Here is a 21,604-nt window from a genome sequence, read left to right on the forward strand (position 1 = left end):
GAGAAATGTTTCTCAGAATGTATATTGCAATATTCATGATATAGGGTTGCCTTTAGTGAACGGAAATAAATCGATAATACGATCAGTGAATTTATTTGTTTCGGGATAATTCATGATTCTCTGTGCCCTTGTGTATTGACATTGACGACAACAGCGCTAGAATCAAGTCAGATTCATGCCTCTACTTCTCACGTTGCCTTACAATTTTTATGTCGGAATTATGTTCAAAACTTATATAATAATAAAATCCACAAAGAAATTAAATTCCTGGCTGTATACTATAAATCATAAAAATTACTAAAACCCTTTATAAAAGGTATATTTTATTAAAATTCCTAAAAAGGGCTACATCACAGAACATTTTCGGAATAAGAACTCAATCGTCAGTGATTTTTACAGTTTGAAGGACATTCTTGAGCCACTAAGATGTGTGGATGAAAACCCTTGAGAACTTATATACAGTAAAACCTCCGTTAACCGAAACCTTTTTAACTGAAACATCGTTTAACCGAAATGGCTGACAGTTTCAATATTTTCGTGAATAGAAAATAAATGTAAAAAAAGAAATAAAATTAAGGAAAATGAACATGTTTAAGAGTGTTTTTTTAAGAAATCTTCTATTTTCTTTTGGATTAACCTTTGACTACAATGTTTTGCAGCTATATCTTTCCAATACTATGTCATTTCATACAAGAAGAATACAAAAAACAATGTTATTTTTAACCGAAATTCTTGTTATCCGAAATGGCCTACCCCCCAATTATTTCGATTAACAGAGGTTTTACTGCAGTTATAAAATGTTTACATTAAGTGTTAAAATTAAAGTGATGTTTAAAATAAGTATTTAACATCAGGCACCACAGGACTCCACCATGTGTATTGTTTTATCCAGAGGATGGATCCTCACATCATGGAGATTAACTTGTTGCTAGTTGTAGGAAGAGGAGGTAATTATTTGTGATTTCGAACTCTTTCGTCCAAGAGTGGATTTTTTTTAAGATTGGTATATTATAGAGTACGGAGGATACTGCGAAAGGTTAGACAAATCTTGAAGAAGTCTCCCTGGAGCACGACGTCGATGAATCATTTGCCAATAAATTTGGAGCAGATAAGTTGTGGTTCCATCAGCTCCTTTTGAGTACCAGACGCTGCTTCTTTGGGGAAATATTTGTTGATTTTCGCATCGGAGCTTATTTCTATTTTCTCGCTGTAGTACGCCTTGAAGCTACACCCATGTAGTTTTTGTCAAGAGGTTGAAGTTGAGGAGGAGGTTGGGGAATTATAGAAACAATGGTTTCTCTAGGCATATTAATCACTTCCAAATAGGACGTAGGGTTATAATTTGTCGTTTTCTTTTTTCTATTTTTTTTATCACTTGTGCAGCTTTGCTCTGGACAATTGATAATCCAGTTTCATCCACATTGAAAACTTTGTACGGAAGAAAATGATGTTTCTTATAGGTATTCATTTCCAAGTTCACCTGTCGATACATTTGTTGCAAGAAATCTTTAAGCAAGACTGCCAAAGAACCTGCAGAAAGTTCCGAAGACTCCAATGTTCAGGACACCTCAACTCAGAAGACATTCTGATGAAATAATAGTAATACCGGTATGGAGAGAACTTCCAACTGGAAGGAGACCACGTGGACGACTTCAACTCCGGTGACAAGGTAATATAACAGGAGACCTGAAAGCTATGGGCGTGGAGAACTGGATGGAGATTGCTTAAGACCGAGAAGAGTGGAGGCATGTTGTCGAGTCAGCTAAAATCTACGAAGGCTTGTAACTCCATGGAGTGTAAGTAAACTAGAGAACCTGCTTCTATAATTATGTTACTAAAGCAACATTATCATATAAGTGCAACTTTTTTTATTTCTTTATGTTTTTTAGTTAAGTGATTCAATTTAATATTTTATTTTGTTGTTTTAATGAAGAAAAAATCAATTTCTTATAAAGGGCTGGAATTTATAGATCTCCCCTCGTATTCAACTGCTCCAATCGACAGCACCCGGTCTGAGCTTAACTCCAACTCTAAAAGCACGATATGCAAAAACCCCAACCCTTGTAAGGTATCGGTTTGAATTATTGTTTTAAATATATCAACCCTGAATTCCCCTTCTGTTCGATTTTATTTTTTACTTTTAATAGCCCTGCGTCGGATTATAAAACTAAGGGTTTCCGACCCAAAAAAACGCCGGATGAATTATGCCTCGAAGTGGAAACGAAGAAGACGATTTTTCATGTCGAAGGTATTGTTATCGCAGATCCTATTGCTCACTTCGAACTCAAATTATAAGACAAACGAGCCGTTGGATATTTTGGCTATTACTTTTGACGAAACGTCGAAAAACAGCAATTTTTTAGTTAGTGATTTTATTATTTACACCTTCTAATCCAGTTATTATTCTATCAAGTTATTTGTGCAGTACAACAAAACGTTTGACTAAACATCAAAGATTTCATATATTAATATATTAATAAAAAAAACATAAAAGATGTTAAGATCTTTTCAAATAATCAGACAAATTCAAAATATCGTGTTTCTAATTTTTGGCGAAGGAGCCGGTGTAAAATTATTAAATTTTGTGGCTTACAACTGCTTGTTTTAGTATTCCAAGCAAATTACTAAAGAGAAAAAAAAAATATTGCTATTTTTAGCAATCATATTATTATTATATCCCTGAGTTAGCCATACTGGTTTCACTCCCTCTAAGGGGGAGGGGGATTTATCTCATACCTACGGTATCCAAAAGATTGAGCTCTGGTGGGGCTCTTTCAGCCCTACGTGACTTGGAATGCTGGAGTACCTCCAAAAAGTTTGCGTATACATCTGGACGCCGAAAGTAGTACAGTTTTCTGCATGGTCTTATAGAGATGTTAATTCAGACCCAGGCTATTCTATGTTTTCTATGAGGTTCTTCGGAATGACTACAGTAGCAGATAGAATAATCGGTATTATCTGGGTACCTTCGACTCTCCATTGTTTCCGTATTTGAATGTCCAGATATCTGTACTTGTATTTAGCACGAAGGCTGTTGTTAACTAATACAAGATCTGGTCTATTATGTAACACTGTTGAGTCTGTAAGCACAGTGCGGTTCAAGTATAGCTTGTAGTTGTCATTCTCAAGCATACTCTCGGGAACGTATTGATGATATGAGATATGGTTTGTTTGGATAAGTCCCACTTTGATAGCTACCTCTTGATGAAGGATCTTTACTACTGAGTCATGCCGTTCCTTGTATTCAGTTGCAGCAAGTGCCTGGCAGCCTCCGGTAAGATATCAAATCGTCTTTTGGGCTTGGCATCCATATCGGCATTTATCGTTTTGAACCTGAGAGTCTTTTATGATATATTTCAGGTAATTTTTGGTTGGTATGACCCAATCTTGAATACCGAGTAATGAACCTTCTGTTTCAGGGAACATATTTCCTAATATCAACCAATGGTTAGATGCTGTATTGTCGACATAGTATTGACTGACTTCATTGGTTGTCGCTCGTGCAGAGTTTTACCAATCCAGCTGGGCATTTTTTCATCCTTAGTAAGGTGGTCTATGCGCATTTCATGTATTATATTATTACCGTATTAGTGGGTGAAACAGAGAAGCAAAAGAAAAGGGATCCTCATCTTCACCATCACGTAGCGTTACAACCCTGGGTGGGTCTTGTCTGGCATTTGCCTGTAGGGATCTCCTCACATACGAGTCTTACCAGTCTCTCGTTATGAAGTATGTGCACGTGGCCTGCCCATCTCACTCCTCGATGGGTAAAAAATAACAAGTGCTGGCGGGAGTTTGTTTGGTAACTCAAGTCCAATATTGTTGTCTTTTTCTAAAAATGACAAAGATGACCGAAGTAGATAGAGATACAGTGGCAAACAGAAAGATGAAAGAAGCTTAGCATATTAATCAGTGATAAAGATTTACTAAAAGAAGTCAATCTAATGACATAGACTTCACAATTCTCCATCCTATCTCTTTCCCTAAACAAAGTGCTTCCATTTGGGTCAATTATAACATTGGCGGTCGCCTGAAGAGCTTCCTCACCTTCTAAGTGATTAATTAGATTGATTCAATCTCTAAAAGTGTGATATAAAACAAAAAAAAAATGAGAATGTCGTCTAAATTATTTGGACACATAAAATTTGAAACAATTCGACGTTAAAAAGCGCGAGAAACCCGCAGTGGACGCGTTTAATTAAATATTTCGTACACGAAAGTGGTAAATGATTAAAAACAATCATAAAAAACTGAGCCGTTCCGTTCGGTAGCAATGACTTATGAAATCGCCTTTGACTCACCCTAAAAATTCGCGGACCAGCGCGATTATTGGCCGCGTGTAGTCATTTTTCGCAACGAGACTTCGTCAGGACCACTGGCGGTATATTATTTTTTGTTTTGATCGCCAATAAATTCTGTTGTTATCACGAAAGGTGATACGGAGCGAGGTAGGACTTACTTCGGATTGAGAATTGTCAATACGAGGGCGTGATTAAATTTTTATCCACGACAATGAAAATTTCATTTTTCATGCAAAGAAAAATTTTATTTTTCAAGTGTCAACTAAATTTTTTTGTTAAATCTTTGTTTCTTTTTAGTCATATAATAAATGCCCATTAAAAGATTTGATCATCAGATCATCTGAAACATAAGAAAATGCACCCACACAACAGGGAAGGACTTAATTCATCAAGCCCAGAACAGAGAGAAATTTGCCATATTGATCACCAACCTCAATAGAGAAGGCACTTAGGAGGAGGAGGAAAAGATTTGAAAAAAGTATTGTTTAAAGATAAGGATAAATGTCGTTTAACTAAATTTCTTTATGAACATTTAATAGAAAATATAATGAAAAATAAAACGGGATACTTTCCGAAAGTTGGCTCTATACCATCTAGTTAAGTAACTTTTAACGTGCAGTAAAAACTCCCTGGTGTAGTTGGTATAAAATTTAATTAAGAACTAAAACTTTAAAAATCCAAAAGGATTACATTGATTGTTCAGAACAAACGTTTTCGGACTTGTCCAGTCCATCATCAGTGAACACCGTGTCCTTGATAGCCACAATGCCAAACACTGGTTGGATTAATGTTCAATCTACATTATAAATAAGAGAAAATAATGCGACATAAAGTCGATGGCAATGGATTGCCTCCAGAAACATGTGAGTACTCTACTTTCACATAATTTTAACGTCTGCTTTGGACCACGCTAGTTTGCCAAATAATTGGATTTAAAACTGCACCAGGGAGTTTTTACTTTAAGTTAAAAGTTACTAAATTAATCGTAGATCAGACAGATATACTAAAATACATGCACAACACCATAATTATGATACAAGCGTCGAACGTTCACCATCGAACCATCAGCTTAAGGAACCACACTCTAAGATATTCTTGAAAATTACACATCTGTTTGCTCTTAATATATTGGCGCAAACATTTGTCGATGTTAAGCAACCTCTGTTGTTTCCTTGATTACAACAAGGCATTTGACAAAGTCATACATAATCGCCTTCTACAACTAATAAAAATCTGAATAGGAAAGATATTAGAACAATATCAAACCTTTACTTTAATCAAGTTATATCTGTAAAGGTTGGCAACGAACTATTGGAAGAAATAGAAATACAACGAGAAGTAAGGCAAGGATGCATACTTTCTCCGTTGCACTTTAACCTACGAGTATATTCAGAAGAGATAGTTCAAAAAACACTAAAGGAAACATCAAGTGGAATCAAAGCCAATGGAGAACCTATAAATAACAACAGATACGCCGATGATACGTTAGTAATCGCAGAGTCGGTTGAAGAATTGCAGGTTTCATGAATAAGATTGTAGATAGTAGGCAAGAGGCTGGACAAGAGGATACCTATCAAAAAGACGAAATTCATCAACTTTAGAAGTTCAGTTTGGAAATCTAAAACTTTCCAGAAAACTTCTGTGGAGATTAAGTTTTAATGTATAATTGATTCAAAAGGGAAATTCAAAATTTTGTGACACAATTAAACAAAAATTACCTGACGAAGTACACGACTTATTTAAAAAAATCGCCATTTTGTATGTAGCCAAAAACTAAGTGTTAAAATACATTTCATTTTTTGTATAAATGTCCATAGTATATTGTGTCAAAATTATTAATCGATATATTCAAACTGACCTGAGATATCATGAGTTAACTATAAAGTTTCATTAAAATTATACAATTAAAATTTTTTGCTTTCTTCTTATTTATTTACACACCTCCACTCCATCAATTTTATTTAGATCCTCCAATCCAAAAATGTTCAACAAGTTGTGCAGATTTTGATGACAAACATTATGGTACCAAATTTGCCCGGTTACCAAAGAGTTAGGGGTTTTTCGAAAACTAAAGCACGTTTTTGGGCGTCCGCCGCTGGCCTTTAAGTACATCAAATAACAAATATGTAATTGGGTGAATTAAAAAAACCACTTTTATTAAAAAATCACGGGATTAAGAACTGTGATAAAGTACTTATACAATTTCCTCACCAACCGTAATAATTTTCTTATTTAAGCATCCTATCTAGGTACTTTATTTACTCGTTTACTGTTTATAGCTAAATAACCAGTGTTAATTAAATAGCTTGTTTCTAAGAATACATTATACCGTAAAATCTACCATGAGTCACTAACCGTTGTTAAAAATTGTAATTAAACATATACGCCACTATCAACGTGTCAACTGGATGATAATCAAACAAAAGACAGAACACATTACACCGCCACTGAATAAGTATATCAGGTAAATGATAAAGGAGCGGAAATCGTTTTTTATTTATACGTTCGAGAGAGATAAGGTTGAGGTGTTGAAAATTTTAGTTATTTCAATCATTAAAACTATTAATAGTTGACGGATTTGACTTCTTCTTCACGTGCCATATCAGAATTATCTGACATTGGCGATCCCCATGGCTAAGTCCATTTATGAATATTTTTAGTCAAAAAAACGACTTTTCTTCCTACACAGACCTTATATTTTGCCTTCAAGGGTCAGTTTTAGTATTTTATATCGATTTTCCCTCATAATATGTCCCAGATAATAAATGTTTCGGTGTTTAACAGTCTTTAGTAATTCTCTAACTTTGTTGACACTTCTTAGTAACCTCCTCGTTAGTTTTTGCCGTACAAGTTATCTTTAACGTTCGTCTATAAATCCACATTTCTTATACTATATTTTGGTTCATAATTGATACTTTTAGGGTCCATACATCTGCTCCATACAAGAGTACAGACCAAACAAGTCTAGAGTAATTAATCATTATTTGTCTTAATTCTAAATTCTAAACAGAGATGGTTATTGCAAAGAAATGACTTTATTCTCAGAAAAGTACTTTTAGTCATTACTATTCTGCGTTTACTACAGGAAAAGGCCTATGTTCAGTAGTGGACTTTTGTGGCTGGATGATGACGACCTGAAAGACCTCGTGGTATAAATGTATTTCTTTTCTCCTGCTGAATCTTGGCCTCCGTTTTCCATGATGTCTGAACGTCTTGCAATTGAAGTGTCCATTCCATGGTGCTTGTTTTGGTGGAAAATGTAAAATCATATTTTCAACAAAATAATTAAAATTAGAATTAATCTACGATTAATTTATACATAGAATACATAATACACATTATATTAGACAGAAGAGAAAATGCTCGAAATCTACAATCTACACCTAAAGCATACGTAAAAAGTATACACTTCTACAAAAAAGCTTAGAACTTATACCTTTTTCAGTTTTTTCAATTATTATATTCTTTAAGTCTATAAATTTTCTGCTGGTAATCTTTCTTCGTTTTGCTTTTATTGTACATCTTTCTAATTGTTGCAATATTGTTTCATTTTGCCATTGTGTATTTATTTTCAGTTTGTTATTATTACAAAACTTGGCAAGCTAAATGTTGTTATTATGAGGCTGGTTGTTTTTTGTTGTTATGTTATGTTTTTTATATTGTTTTTGCAATTTGGAATTTTAATGAACAATACACGATAAGAGCAGTCAGTTGCTCAGAAAATTATGCTCGTCAGAAGAAAACGAAAAGAAGGGAAAATACCGCAATAATTGATACTAATAACAAAGAATATAATATACACTTAACGTCTATATTCTTTGCTTAAATGTCAGATCCTTGACGAATTGATCTGAGAATCTACTTCTACACATAAACAATATTTTCGTACTATTTTTGACGAAGTGCCAATGGGTATGAATTGTTATAAATGAAGAAGAAAAAATGCTAAATAAATAATATAAAACAGGGGTGCAAAAAACGAGAAAAAAAATAAAACTAGAATGTAGGTACATCGTCTGTATCGCAATTTCTCAAACTACAAAAATAATGCAGGATTTTATCAAAAACTAAATTTTCTTTTCTTTTATTTATCAGAATATTTTCATTTTTAATAAACTGTGTCAAAATAAGTGTGTTTAAGACAATAAAAGACTGTTTGAATTATGTGTCTCAAGCGTATCTTAAAATTGTTGATCTAAAAGATATAAATACGACTCTGAACCAACGAAAAAATCCGGTGACACTAATTCATAGTGTCACATTCACCAAAAACACCATACTTATTTGCTTTCAAAAGCAGAGGTGTATAAACTTTGTTCAAGTGCCGGAGTTATTTGTGGATAGAACAGATAGAACTAACTCACTTGTTGCTCCTGTGCCATTGTTTCAACAGAACACTCTCACTCTATCCACATCCACTGTATCATCGCTAACGATTTTAAGATAACTGAAATCAAATTCCGTCATAACGATATGGTATTACAAATAAATGAAGCTTTGAATTATAATTTATAATAAAGCAAACAGAATTGTGATAAATATTGTCAACACTATCCTACCATATCAGATATTTTTCTGGAAAATAAAGAAGAAACATCAGTAAATATTATAATAACCTGCTAATGTATTGTAAAATAAATCATTAAAAAATCGAGAATAATAATTAAAAGATAAGGGTTTTATAAGGTTGAAGATAACGACCAATGGCGCCTAATACGTAGTTAAACAAAGAGAGCAAATAGTCGCTGATGAGATGAGATCATGGGCGTTCACGCCATACATAACCTCAATCTCCAATCTCATCCTAAGCTTTGGAATGACAGCTCGGGAATTGATAAGTGAATTTTTATTTATTACGTATAAATTTAATAAATATTATTTACATTTCATCAGAGTTTTTAGCTTCAGAAATTTATAGCACCTGCGTTTCAGGATATAGATAGCCACGCCATCTATTACGCCAATGTCTCTTCAATACTAATCCAGCCTAGGACATAATTATTTCCTAAAAAATATATTTTAATCTGTTGGCAGTTGAATAGTTGTGTTTAACCCTTTAATGATCTGCTTACCAGTATAGAATATTGTCTACTGTCATGAACTTTCCTCTTCTTCTTAGCCTTCTATCGTTCATTATTGGATATAGGCATCTACCAACTCCTTTCATCGATCTATACTAACCTATCCTGAGAAATATATTTCCAATTTGTTCCGGCTATTTTGTCTTTCTGGTCTAAACGCTGCTTGTTCTTCTCCCAGTTCTTTTTCTACCTCTTGTCTTAGCCTCTTCTCTACTATTTTCGTGTATATTTTAAAACATACCGATGATAAACATAATGCTCTATAAGTTTCGCAGTTGACGTGTTCTCCCTTTTTGTATATTGGGACTATAAGGATACTTTGCCAGATATTTGCTGCTTTTTCCATGCCTCATTGTATATTTTCAATAATCAGTTTATGCCTTCTTCTCCCATGTACTTGACCATTTCCGGGTCTATGCCATCATCCCCTCCAGATTTACCTGTTTTTATGTTTGATACTTCCTGTATTACTTCTTCTCTACTTATTTGCTCTCATTCTTTGTTCTCGTTATTCTGATATGTTTCATTGCTACCAAATTTTGATAATAATAGTCCCTGTTTTATACCGCTGACGCGGCTTTGGGATTATAGCAGGGTATTCTGCTATATCTAGGGCCTACGGTATACAAGAAAGGTAACAGGGCCAGTGCTACGCTTCAACCGCCTATTATTACCCCTGGTTTTACCCAAGGCTGAGTCGACCTGAGGCCAATATACATTTTAAAAATGTCTAGTTGTTCTTGCCAGCGCTAAGATTTGAACCCCGGCCTACCAGCACTCGAGTCAAGAATACTACCGCCTGAGCTACGTCTGCCCTTCAAGTTTTGATGATTGATTTAATTTGATTTGTTTTCTATCATTTCCGCATTCTTACATCTTTATGTGTAATTTCCAATTGAACAAAAATGTCCTTTTATTTCATAATTACTAGTGCGCCCATGTTTATGATAATTTTTCATATGGATACTGTTCTGACGAAATGATTTAAACACCAAAAAATCTACCGAATATGCAACTAGTAAACCTAATCTTAAATAAACAAATATGTAACTTTTATGAGACATTTCCCAACCCAATTCATTGTTTATTTAGTGTTGCTTGATTTTTGGAAGCTGTTTATTATCATACTTATAACAATAAGGAAAAATAAATTTTACTGGTGTGGCAAACAAATTGTCACAATTATTATTTTATTGTTGGCCTTTTTTTAGCGTAGTAACCCGTTGTGTTTTTTAAGTTGTTGCGCCAACAATATGAATAAACATAAACGCAGTGAGAAAACTAGAAAATTTTGACGAAACCAAAATTACTTATATAATATGACACCTTCGAAAAAGACCAGGGAAAGAATACTACAAACTTTATTACAGATCATTCGCTACCAGACCAGATAAAGTATTAAGCTATTATACACATTACCTTAGAAATTCAGTACAAATTTTCCACCTGCACAAAAGAAAAAGAAAATAAGCATCCGTTAAAGATAATGTGAGATAAAAACGTGGCTAACGACATAATAAAAAAAAGTGTAATGTTTCAGTTCAAGTTGATTCTCAGTTAGAGTTGACTATTCCTAGTTCTAGTCAATTCAAACTAAAACGAGCAGTGAGAGTGGATTTAAAAAATTTAACTCAACTTTTACTAGTTGAAGTAGACTCTTCGTAACTCTTGTTAGTGAAAGTAGATCGCGGGAAAAAGAGAATCAATTCTTACTATTCCTGGATCGATTCAGTAAATGTATAATATCAGGTGCTTTTTTTATGAGTGCACATCTCTTTGTTTTGACTGTTTCAACTACTTATCACGATTTGAAAATATCCAGTAACATGTTATTTCTAGAATCGTTTGTTTGTATTTATGTTGATAAACAATCAACTCTTACTTAATGGAATTAGGAAGAGTATACTTTTTCTAGTTGGAGTCTACTCTTTTCTACTAGTAAATGTTGAATAAAAAGCTTCATTTGAGTTGACTCGAACCAGAAATAGTCAACTCCAACTAGATAATCAACTTAAACTGCAAAATATATACTCGTCTAATGAATACGAAAGAATTGGAAGATCTAAAATTAAGTATTCTAAAAAGTTGTTTGTGTTAATTAAAAATATGTTTTTTTTTCTTTAAACTTATAGATACCCAACATTAGTTTGGGAATCGGCAAAAAATCGTTGCTTCAACCTATATCTGTAATATTTGTGTAGATATTAAGTCGTCATTGTGTTTACTTATTAACTATTTGTAGGTTATATACAAATATACATGAAGATGACATTCACTGAACCAAAAAAGTACGTAAATATAATGAAAAAAACATTGATTCAAAAACAGGGAGCATTCATTTTTGTCCAAAGATCAGTATCGTTGGTCCAATGTAAGTAGATACATTAACAAACTAATGCTCAAAAACATTAATTTCTAAGAATTAGTACGTTCATTCAATGTACTTTCTAGTTAAGAATTAATGTACCGATTCATTGATTCAATGTACCGATCCATTGATTTCAATGTACCGATACATTGATTCAATGTACCGATACATTGATTCTTAACTAGAAAGTACATTGAATGAACGTACTAATTCATAAAAATGAATGCTTTTGAGCATTAGTTAATGTATCTACTTACATTGGACCAATGATACTGATCTATGGACGAAAATTAATGCTCCCCGTTTTTGAATCAATGTTTTTTTCATTATATTTACGTACTTTTTTAGTTCAGTGTAGAGGAACTATTTAAAGAGAGAAATGGATTCAGTAACGGATTATTTTGTTTTAATTCACCTCACTGGCAAACTCATAAATTTATCTATGTGTGTACTAAGATTTCTTAGAAACAAATACGTTATTAACATGTTTTTGTCCTTCTGATAATTCCACAGATCCACAGCGATAATTTTGAAGGTTCATAATCAACTTGTTTTCGAAATGTGCTATATAAGAATTCAAATTTAACTATTTATCCTCTTCCATCATTCAAGGATTACTTGAAACGGTTTATGTGTCTGTTATAATACGACTGATAATGCTGATAATAATGTCAACTGACAACAATAAAAGGATTAATTTCTTACTTTGTTGTAAAATCACAGTGTAACAGATTATTGTTATAACTAGTAACCGTTGATTTAAATTTATAGGTCTGGGTCCCGCGTACCAAAAAAAAGTTGATTAATAGTAAGCTGAAAATTTGTTAATAGCTTAACGGTGTCTAGTCGGACAAACTTTGATTAGGGGAACACTGCAACAGGGTAAGTTTTAATTGTAGAACAGTTTAAAAATTTGGAACGTCAGATTACGAAAACTCCCCATGTATTCTGTCGGGCAGAACTTCCAATTGATTTGTTACCGTTTCATTAAACTCTCATGCAAAAATCAGACTGCTATTTATCACCAATATAATTCCTGGCATTTGACATGTTCTTCGTGTTCCACTCATTAAAATGATCAGTTCGTGAAAAACACCAGTCTGATTTTTGCATGAGAGTTTAATGAAAGGGTAACAAATCAATTGGAAGTTCTGTCCGACAAAATAGGTACATGGGACGTTTTGGTAGTCTGACGTTCGAAACCTGTCTGTTCCAGTATTCCCATACATCAAAGTTTGTCAGACTAGACACCGTTAAGCTATTAACAAATTTTCAGCTTGCTATTAATTAACTTTTTTTTGGTACGCGGGATCCAGGTCTATTAAGATGAGTTGGTATAAAGAAATCATGTGTTTTAAAACAATATACAAAAGCTGCAGAATTTTTTGTTAACAGACTGTATTAAATAGATAAAAACATGATTTTTGCGGTGTATGAGGATAGATAAGAATTACAAGCAAAAACAATCATAGTAAGTAATAAATTATAAACAAAGGGCAATCAAAAATATATCTAAAAGATCATAAAGAAACGTTAAAAAAGAACACAGTTACATTTAAAGCAAACGTGTATCAAATATTGCCGATATTTTTACGTCCTTCCTTTATCATTGACCATAATATTTATATCTCATATCAATGCGATAGATAACCGTATCTTAACATTTTTATACAATATGGCTGATGTTATCTATCTCAACGTGTACGTACATAATTGGATTGATATGTACAAGCCTTTACACTGTATTGGCCACCAATAAAACAACAACTTGTATATCGTAAACAAATAAAACAAAACCGCTCGTCCAATAACTTTCTTCAATCTCAAGAAGAGAAAATAAAATATTTTCATTGCTCTCTCATGGGCGTAGGGAAAATTAATAGTAGATACCATGAAATTATTTAATTTGCACGTATGAATATTATTTGGATATGAGATCAGTAGTAGAGTTAGAACAGAAGAAAATGAGCTAAATTTGTACAACAAGTGCAACATAGAAATAAAAACAAAAAAATGAACTCAAAAAAAAATAAAAAAACATAAATAGAAAAATAAAGAAATAAAACAATCGATACAGAAAAAAAGTACTATTGAAAGAAAATAGAAAGAAAAAGTTATAAAATACAGGACATTGAAAGCAAAAAATAGTGAGAAAATCAAGTAGTTTTTTTGCATATCAGATACATTAAAATTTAGATTTTTATATAAGACGAAAAAATTATCTATATAAAAATCGCATTCCGAAGTACAAGTAATCAAATAAAATTACGAAAAGTTAACATGATTTTTTAAGGTTTATGTAGGACAAACAGGTTGACCATTTTAAACACGTACTGAAGTAGAAAAAGTATTCGAGCACAATGACGAAGCATGTTGACTTAATTTTTGAAAGGTTCATATAGGACAAAGAGATTGATTATTGAAAAAACGTATAATGGAGCACAAATATATTTGAAAATTATTTGTGCAACTGCAATTCTGAAATTATGATAAAGAACCTGACATTACGAATCAACTAAGTCGAGAATTGGAATCTTAATATGCAATAATAGATAATGTACAATTTGTAAAAGTTTTGGATTGACTTTTCAGCGTTCTTTTTAAAATAGTATTATATTATTTTAAAGGTAATAATATAATAGTGATGATCACAAGAGAAATGTTTGTTGTGCGCCACTGTTCAAAAAGATTACAGGTTTATCGAGTACGTTTGAACAAGTCATAAGATGGGTGAGTCTTGAATTTATGCCCATTCTGATGTTTATCGTTCATATACACTTTATATCCCCCCGTTTTTACAACGCATTCGTTTGTAAAACCAGCAATAAGCCATTTTTATTTGAATTTTTCGAAATTTATATCGTCTACAACAGTAGCAAAATTATTACGATCTGATAATGATCGAGGGGTTCAGTTTCGGTTTTAATTTCATTGTAGATACATACCTTCCGAAATAATGACATTCTTTATCGTTAAAAACGTTCGCGTTTATACAAGTAACAAATAAATGGAATACGTGAAAAATGAAACACGGAATTTTGAGTGTGACCCTTCTATAAGAAAAGGAACTTGTACGATAATTTACGATCTATCAGACGTTTGTTATTTAGTGTGCACTTATCAGAATTTTTTGAAGAGGTGGCAAGCTAGAATATTTGGAAAATGTTCTCGGATGGTCTGCTTGGCAGAGTAATAAGCTGCTTACGGAAAGACAATAATTAAGAATGTTTAAGAATCCTTAATGCCATTTTATGCTATACATTTTTTGAGTCGTGACGTTTTTCTAGGATTAGATATTTTGAGATAATTCACTTCTTTATTAAAATTGCTTTTTTACCTCTTTTAAGGGGCTATCCTAGCGTAAAAGTGAAAAATTCACTTTTGATTTTTTAGAATTTCTAAAATAAAAAGTACTGTAGCAATCTTTATGAAAATTTGCGTGAGCATTTATTATACAAAGAAGTATAAGTAAAAAAATTTTCATAAAAAAATATTAAAAATTAAACGATTTATACGCGATCTACTGGCACTGGCACTGCGAAAATAAAAACATAGCTCCACTGCTGCCGTGATTGGGACTAATACAGATCCTGAAACATAAAATTTCAAAGTGATTATTGAAACATAAGTCATTTCCTATACCATCAACTAGGATTTTTGAAAAATATTCAAATTTGGAAAAATGACGAAGTGTTGAAAATTGAACCGCCAAATTGTCATTATTTATCCGATCAAAAAAACCCTATTTGATGGTATAGAAAATAATTTATATTTCAATAATAAATTTGAAACTTTATGTTTCAGGATCTCTATTAGTCCCAATCACTGCAGCAGTGGGTCCATGCTTTTATTTTCATGGTGCCAGTAGATGGCACATAAATCGTTTAATTTGCAATATTTTTTATGAAAATTGTTACACATATACTTCTTTTTATAATAAATGCTCAAGCAAATTTTCAAGACAATTGGTTCAGTACATACTTTTTATTTTAGAAATTCCCAAAAAAGTATATGAATTTCGCACTTTTACACTAAGAGAGCCCCTTAACGCGATTTCGAGTAAACTAGTGCCTTATAATAAAAAATACACTTTAAAACACGAATCTATTTAAATTTCTTCAAGTGAAAGTGTCAGAATGCGCGTTCCGCGCCAAAAGACAATGCCCTCTCCCTCTTATACATCCAGCTAACATATCCTACGATTGGATTTTGCATTAAGGGGCAAATGGCACATCAGAAAAGAGAATAGGAAGCCATTTTACTAATTAGAATGGCTCCCAAACGTGCTGTTATGCCCCGAAAGCTTTTTTCTCATCTGATATAGAGCGATTAAAAATCTACGATGCGATACGATATATTAAAACCGATTCTAATACACTTCGGAGATTGTAGTCTGAATGTATAAATGGATTAAGGGAGAGCCTAAAGCCTAAGGGTACCCGTTACAAATCATCGAGCTTTTTGTGTATTTAATTAATATTAACCAAGGGGAACTGGTACGTTTATTTTTTGTGAATGACTATTTTCAGGAATCTTGTATTCAAAATGTTTAATAATGTAATAGTAAATCTGTTTTTATTTCCGGAGAAATAAAACCTGTATTGGGACCAGTTTCTTGTTACGCTAATTCGTGGTTTCTATTACTTGCAAACCAAACGAGCGATGAATGAAAGAAGACACGGGGAAATCTAAAAGTTGCACTTAACTACCTGTCTATTCATCATGGAGAAATCCCAATAGATTCTTGACTCTGATACTCAGGAGTAAAACTAATATATATAATAATTCGCTGTAAAATGAAAATGAGAGATATCTTACATTTCAGTTCGTTCAGAGAGGGCCATTAACGCCCTTGCGTACGTGTTCATTAGTGATCGTCGGAAGGTTATATATTATGTCTAAAGTCCGGATTATCAGCATGACAGAAAGATCAAAATAAGCACTTACATCAGCAAAAAATGTCGCAAAAATAAGCAAAGTTTTTATGAAATAAGCAAGGTTCAAGAAAAAAAAGTGTCAGTAAACATGGATATATTGATATAAATATGAATAAAGGACATTAACATTATATTACATTTATTTTTAATTATCGTATTATTAACAATAAATAAAAAATTACCAAGATGTTAAGCTATAATATAATAAAAAAAATCGAAAAATAAATAATATATTAATATATTTTTAATTCATGGCCATTATAAAAAAAACAATTAACAATAATATGTTTTTTAAAATTTTCTTGTAAAAAGCTGTGTCTTCTATCTGTATACATATATTTATACGTAGAAAAAGTTCTTTCAACATCTGCAGACGTGATTGGTGCGTATTTAAATTTAGACAAATGTATCGGTACAACAATATAATAAATTTGGGCTGTCTGCAGACAAATATTAGTTTATTACATGACAAGTATAACGATGGGTTTTCCTGTTTATCTCCTAAGCCTAAGGGATTAAAATTCTTATGGTTTATTGAATTATTAGAGTTTTATAGCTCTGCATACTTCATAGAATTTTGTTTAAGAGAGGAAGTAACATAAAATTTCACTATAGTTTATCATAAGAAGTAAAATAAACAAAGACAAGCAACATATCTTTAAAATAAGCATTTTTCCTAAAATCTTAATTTTAGGAAAAAAGCAAACAAACTAAAAAATAGTCAGCCCGCCAATGTCGAATTATAACAAATAACTCGATATGGATGCTCTAGCGGCTGTAGGAATAATTTTATAGTCTGGTTACGCCTGTATTCGTGGTTTCTATTACTTGCAAACCAAACTAACGATGAATAATAGAAGACACGGGGAAGTCAAAAAGTTGCTCTTCATTACCTGTCTGTTGATCAAGGCCAAATTCCAACGAAAACTTGATTCCGACATTCAGTTAGGAGTAAAACTAATATAAAATAATTCGCTGTAAAATTATTTTAAACCTATTAATCATTAAAAATAATATATTTTATTTATCATCAAAATATTACCTCAATTCTGAAAACAACTGATATTGAAGAACAATATTTGCAAGTTATCCCAGAACTATATTGGCACCAAACGGCAACAATTGAAATAGAGCGTATAACATCCGAAGATATACGAATCCGAAGAGGAGTGCGACAGGGTTGCATCTTTTCATCTTTCGTCTTTTTAATAAATATACTTATAAAGGTACTTTATAAGGGAATAAAAACTTATAAAACAATATTTTAATAAAAATTTTTATAAAAAATGAATTATGTATAGACCATTTATATATAAAAGGATTAAGCATAAAAAGAAAAAAAAACAATAAAAAATCTAAGAAGTGAATAAAGAAAATATCAGAATAATGGGGAAATGAATCCCGAGAGAATACTAATCAAAAGTTTTAAAGAATCCATATATTTTTTATTTATAAAATCCTTTTCGATATTTGAAAGTAAAATACTTCTACGAGCATACATTTTTAACCTTTCATGAACCGAGCCGTGCCAAAAGATTATCGAGACTTATTTCTGAATCCCGATATTTACCAAAAATATCGTGTAATTCCCAACGAAACAAATTCGGTCCTTCAAGCAAGGCGGATAATCGCCCTACTTTCTTTGTTTCGATCTCTTTTTGTACTTTCAACTCCCCCGAAAACATTTTCTATCGTTTCGAAACGCGATGTCGAACTTGTTCCAAGTAATTTTTGCGATTGTAAATCGTTTTAAGGTGGGAGCCGACGGCCGAAACAATCGATGTTTGTAATAATGAATAATAACGGGTTCGCATGCTTCCAATTCGGCTTCGCAGATCAAAACATATAACTGATGGCTATACACAGGCTTTCAGGGACGCCCTAAGAAGTTTTCCAAGGGATGGAAGGAGTTTGCGAAGAAATATGCCCAATATTTTTTTATATACAAAGCCCAATAGTCCTAGGACTAAAATTCAATTAATATTAGAAATAGAACGTGATTTCACGACCGGTGATTCAGTACTGATTTATAATAAATCACCGATAACTGCCGTTCCTGGCGAACTTCGATCACGGTAATCAGTGACCAGATATATCTGATACCAATTTCGTGGTCACTGTTTTGTTTTGATGGCATATTAATCAGAAAAGAAGAACAGAAGATGAATACAGATTTATTTATATAACTGATGGGTATACACAAGCTTTCAGGGACGTCCTAAGAAGTTTTCTGAGGGATAGAAGAAGTTTTCCAAGAAATAGGTGGAGACTTTTTTTATTTACGAAGCTCCACAGGCCTTGAAGGCCTAGGGCTAAATTACCATCAACATTAGTAATAGGACGGTATTTCACTACCGGGGATTTAGTCTCCGTGATTTATAAATCACCGCTAACTATCGTTCCTGACTAACTTCGATCACGGTGATCAGTGACCAGATATATCAGATATCAATGTCATGGTCACTGTCTCACAGAACAATGTCTCATACAAACTCAATGGGCATATTAGTCTGAAGAGAAGAACCGAAGATGAATACAGATTTATTTATATAACTGATGGTTATATACAGTCTTTCAGTGACGTCCTAAAAAGTTCTCCGGGGGATAGAAGTTTTCGAAGAATTATTCGTAAATAACAATGCAAATAGTTTTCGGAAACTCAAGAATAAGCCTCGATGGGCGTAATCTTAAACAGTAGAACAGAATATGAATGAAAATTTATTTATAGATGGTAACATAGCCCCTTCCTTCAACTTCATTCAACTTATAATGGAAGGTAAAAGAAAAATAGAAGGAAGCGTGGTCCTGGCAGATGAAATGATCTGGCTGCATAAAGGATTTGACATGACTAGACCTCCAAACCCTAAGCAGGACAGCACAGGAGGGCACACATATTTATCATCTCTCATTATGTGTCTCAAATAGGAAAGTGTTCATTGACTGATAAGGCCATATAAATGTATGTAAAATAGGTTAGATACATTTGTCCTATTTGAAGGCCTGTGAAATGTAGATATATCGGGGAATCCTCAAGATTTCATGGACATTGCATAGGTACCTCAAACGAAGAAGGTCTGCATAGAATAGGCAAGGCACGAGAACTTTTCAACGCAGTAAAAGGAAAAAACTATCATGACTAAAAAACATCAATGGACAAGGCTAAGTTTTGAACAGCTAATCAGAACAGCTGAAGACAGAGAAGAGTTTGCAATTATATAGTAAACCTCCATTAATGAGAGGACACTTTAAGAAGAAGAGCTCGGTAAAGCAGTGTCAACATTTCAAATTGTGTTGGTTTTAAAATGAACACATTTTTTTGTACCTGGTAATTTGAAATATATATTTCTATACATGATTGGTTCTTATTATATTTGGACAGTCATTCAAGAATGAAATATAATAAAAGTTGTTTTTCTTTTATAGACGGTTGCCATCTTCATTAACGGTTGGCAACAATATCAACGAAGTGATTTTTTATCTTGTACAAGATAAGATACTAAAGATGTGTCCAAATCAGTCCAATTTCTTACATTTTTCAATCACTAATGTTTGTGTCTTCCCATTTCCTTCTTACCTTACAATTTTGCCTTTGATAATCAATTTCAAAAATTTTAAAAGTTGTTCATCGGCAAACTGTTACGAAGCAGATAACTATTACTGTTTCTTTGATAAAAACCGGATTAGAAAGTGCTGGTAATGTATTAAGCAAACCAATCATGGTCTTATTATTTGCCCAAATCTTATTATTTCTATTCATTTTACCTGTTAAGCTCATTTTATTTATTGTTATTTTGCTCATCTAAACAGTTACAATTTTTGTAGGTAATTACCTATCAGTCTCTCTTACGTATCAATATCGCCAGGATCATGTGATAATTAATCACTAATGTATTGTCAAAATATCACCTTTATACAATTTTTTTATTTTTCAATAAACTAAATTTAAGTGAAAAAGAAAAAGTTCAAGTTTTTTTAAGCAACTGACAAAAATTGTTGTGAACTATTTGGCGCAGTCATAGTAGGATGATAAGAGTATGCAATAATTATTTTAACTGCGGTTTTTTTATTAACGAGAAGAAATGTGTACATATTTTAATAAATACGTTTTTTGAGATTGTTTATCATTTTACCCCTTCGGCCGTTCATGAATTTCGTACTGAGGAAGTATAAGGCGAAACGTTAGCCCTATCCTTGTCCGAACAGTGTAATCCTTTCCTGTCTGTCCTTTTCTTTGCCACACTGAAATCGGCATTTCACTTGGCTCTTTTCTCTTTATATTTGAGAGTATAATTATTGATTATCGAGCTTAGATGTACGTTAGGGGGAAAGGGGGAAGGTGATTAAGCTATATGGAAACTCACCCCTTTCGGTGCTTCGGGGATGTCTGACTGATTGGGGATAAAATACGGGCGAGATCTAATATTTAAATTAGATACTGTTTTCTCTTTCTCTCCCTGTGTGTATGTGTGTGAGTGCCTTAGTTTCCCTTAACCCTTATATTCGCCGTATCGTATGGTCAAACAGAATGACGAATGGAGTTTTTTCTTTTATTTTGAAAAATCCCGGTGCTGATTTATTCATCCCGCTCCTGATTTAATTAGGCGGGCCTGTTGTGTCACTTTGGGTAAAATATTATTGAAAATTCACCTGACGTTAGTGCCCGACGACAAAGCCTGTCCCGACTCCTTTGAAATATACAGGACAAAAAAAGCAATAAATTGGCATAAACTGACAAGGAATAATTCTACGCTATCTATTAAAATTTACATTGCACAAGACTTTTTTTCTACGACCGTTTAATAACATGCTCATTATGCGCTATTTTTTAATAGATAATAGCACCCATTCCTTTACCCGTGAGTAACAGTTTATTACTCACGGGCTGAAGTTAGATTCAAGTGGCGTTGATGATAATAG

General features: G+C 32.8%; 1 protein-coding gene across 5 annotated transcripts in view; it reads right to left on the bottom strand.

Moving 5' to 3' along the window:
• Positions 1-21,604, bottom strand: part of LOC114332157 (homeobox protein cut) — a 366,341-nt gene that overhangs the window by 66,266 nt on the left and 278,471 nt on the right. The window contains exon 1 of one of the 5 annotated variants that reach the window (XM_050645996.1): positions 8,666-8,764. The exons of the other annotated variants lie outside the window; for them this stretch is intronic. Coding sequence (XP_050501953.1) covers positions 8,666-8,683 — 18 coding nt within the window. The 5' untranslated portion in view covers positions 8,684-8,764. Of the gene's footprint in view, positions 1-8,665; positions 8,765-21,604 lie in introns of those variants that run through there. 5 annotated transcript variants of the gene reach the window in all.

The sequence above is a fragment of the Diabrotica virgifera genome, chromosome 3 (assembly GCF_917563875.1).
Source record: "Diabrotica virgifera virgifera chromosome 3, PGI_DIABVI_V3a".
Taxonomy (NCBI): domain Eukaryota; kingdom Metazoa; phylum Arthropoda; class Insecta; order Coleoptera; family Chrysomelidae; genus Diabrotica; species Diabrotica virgifera.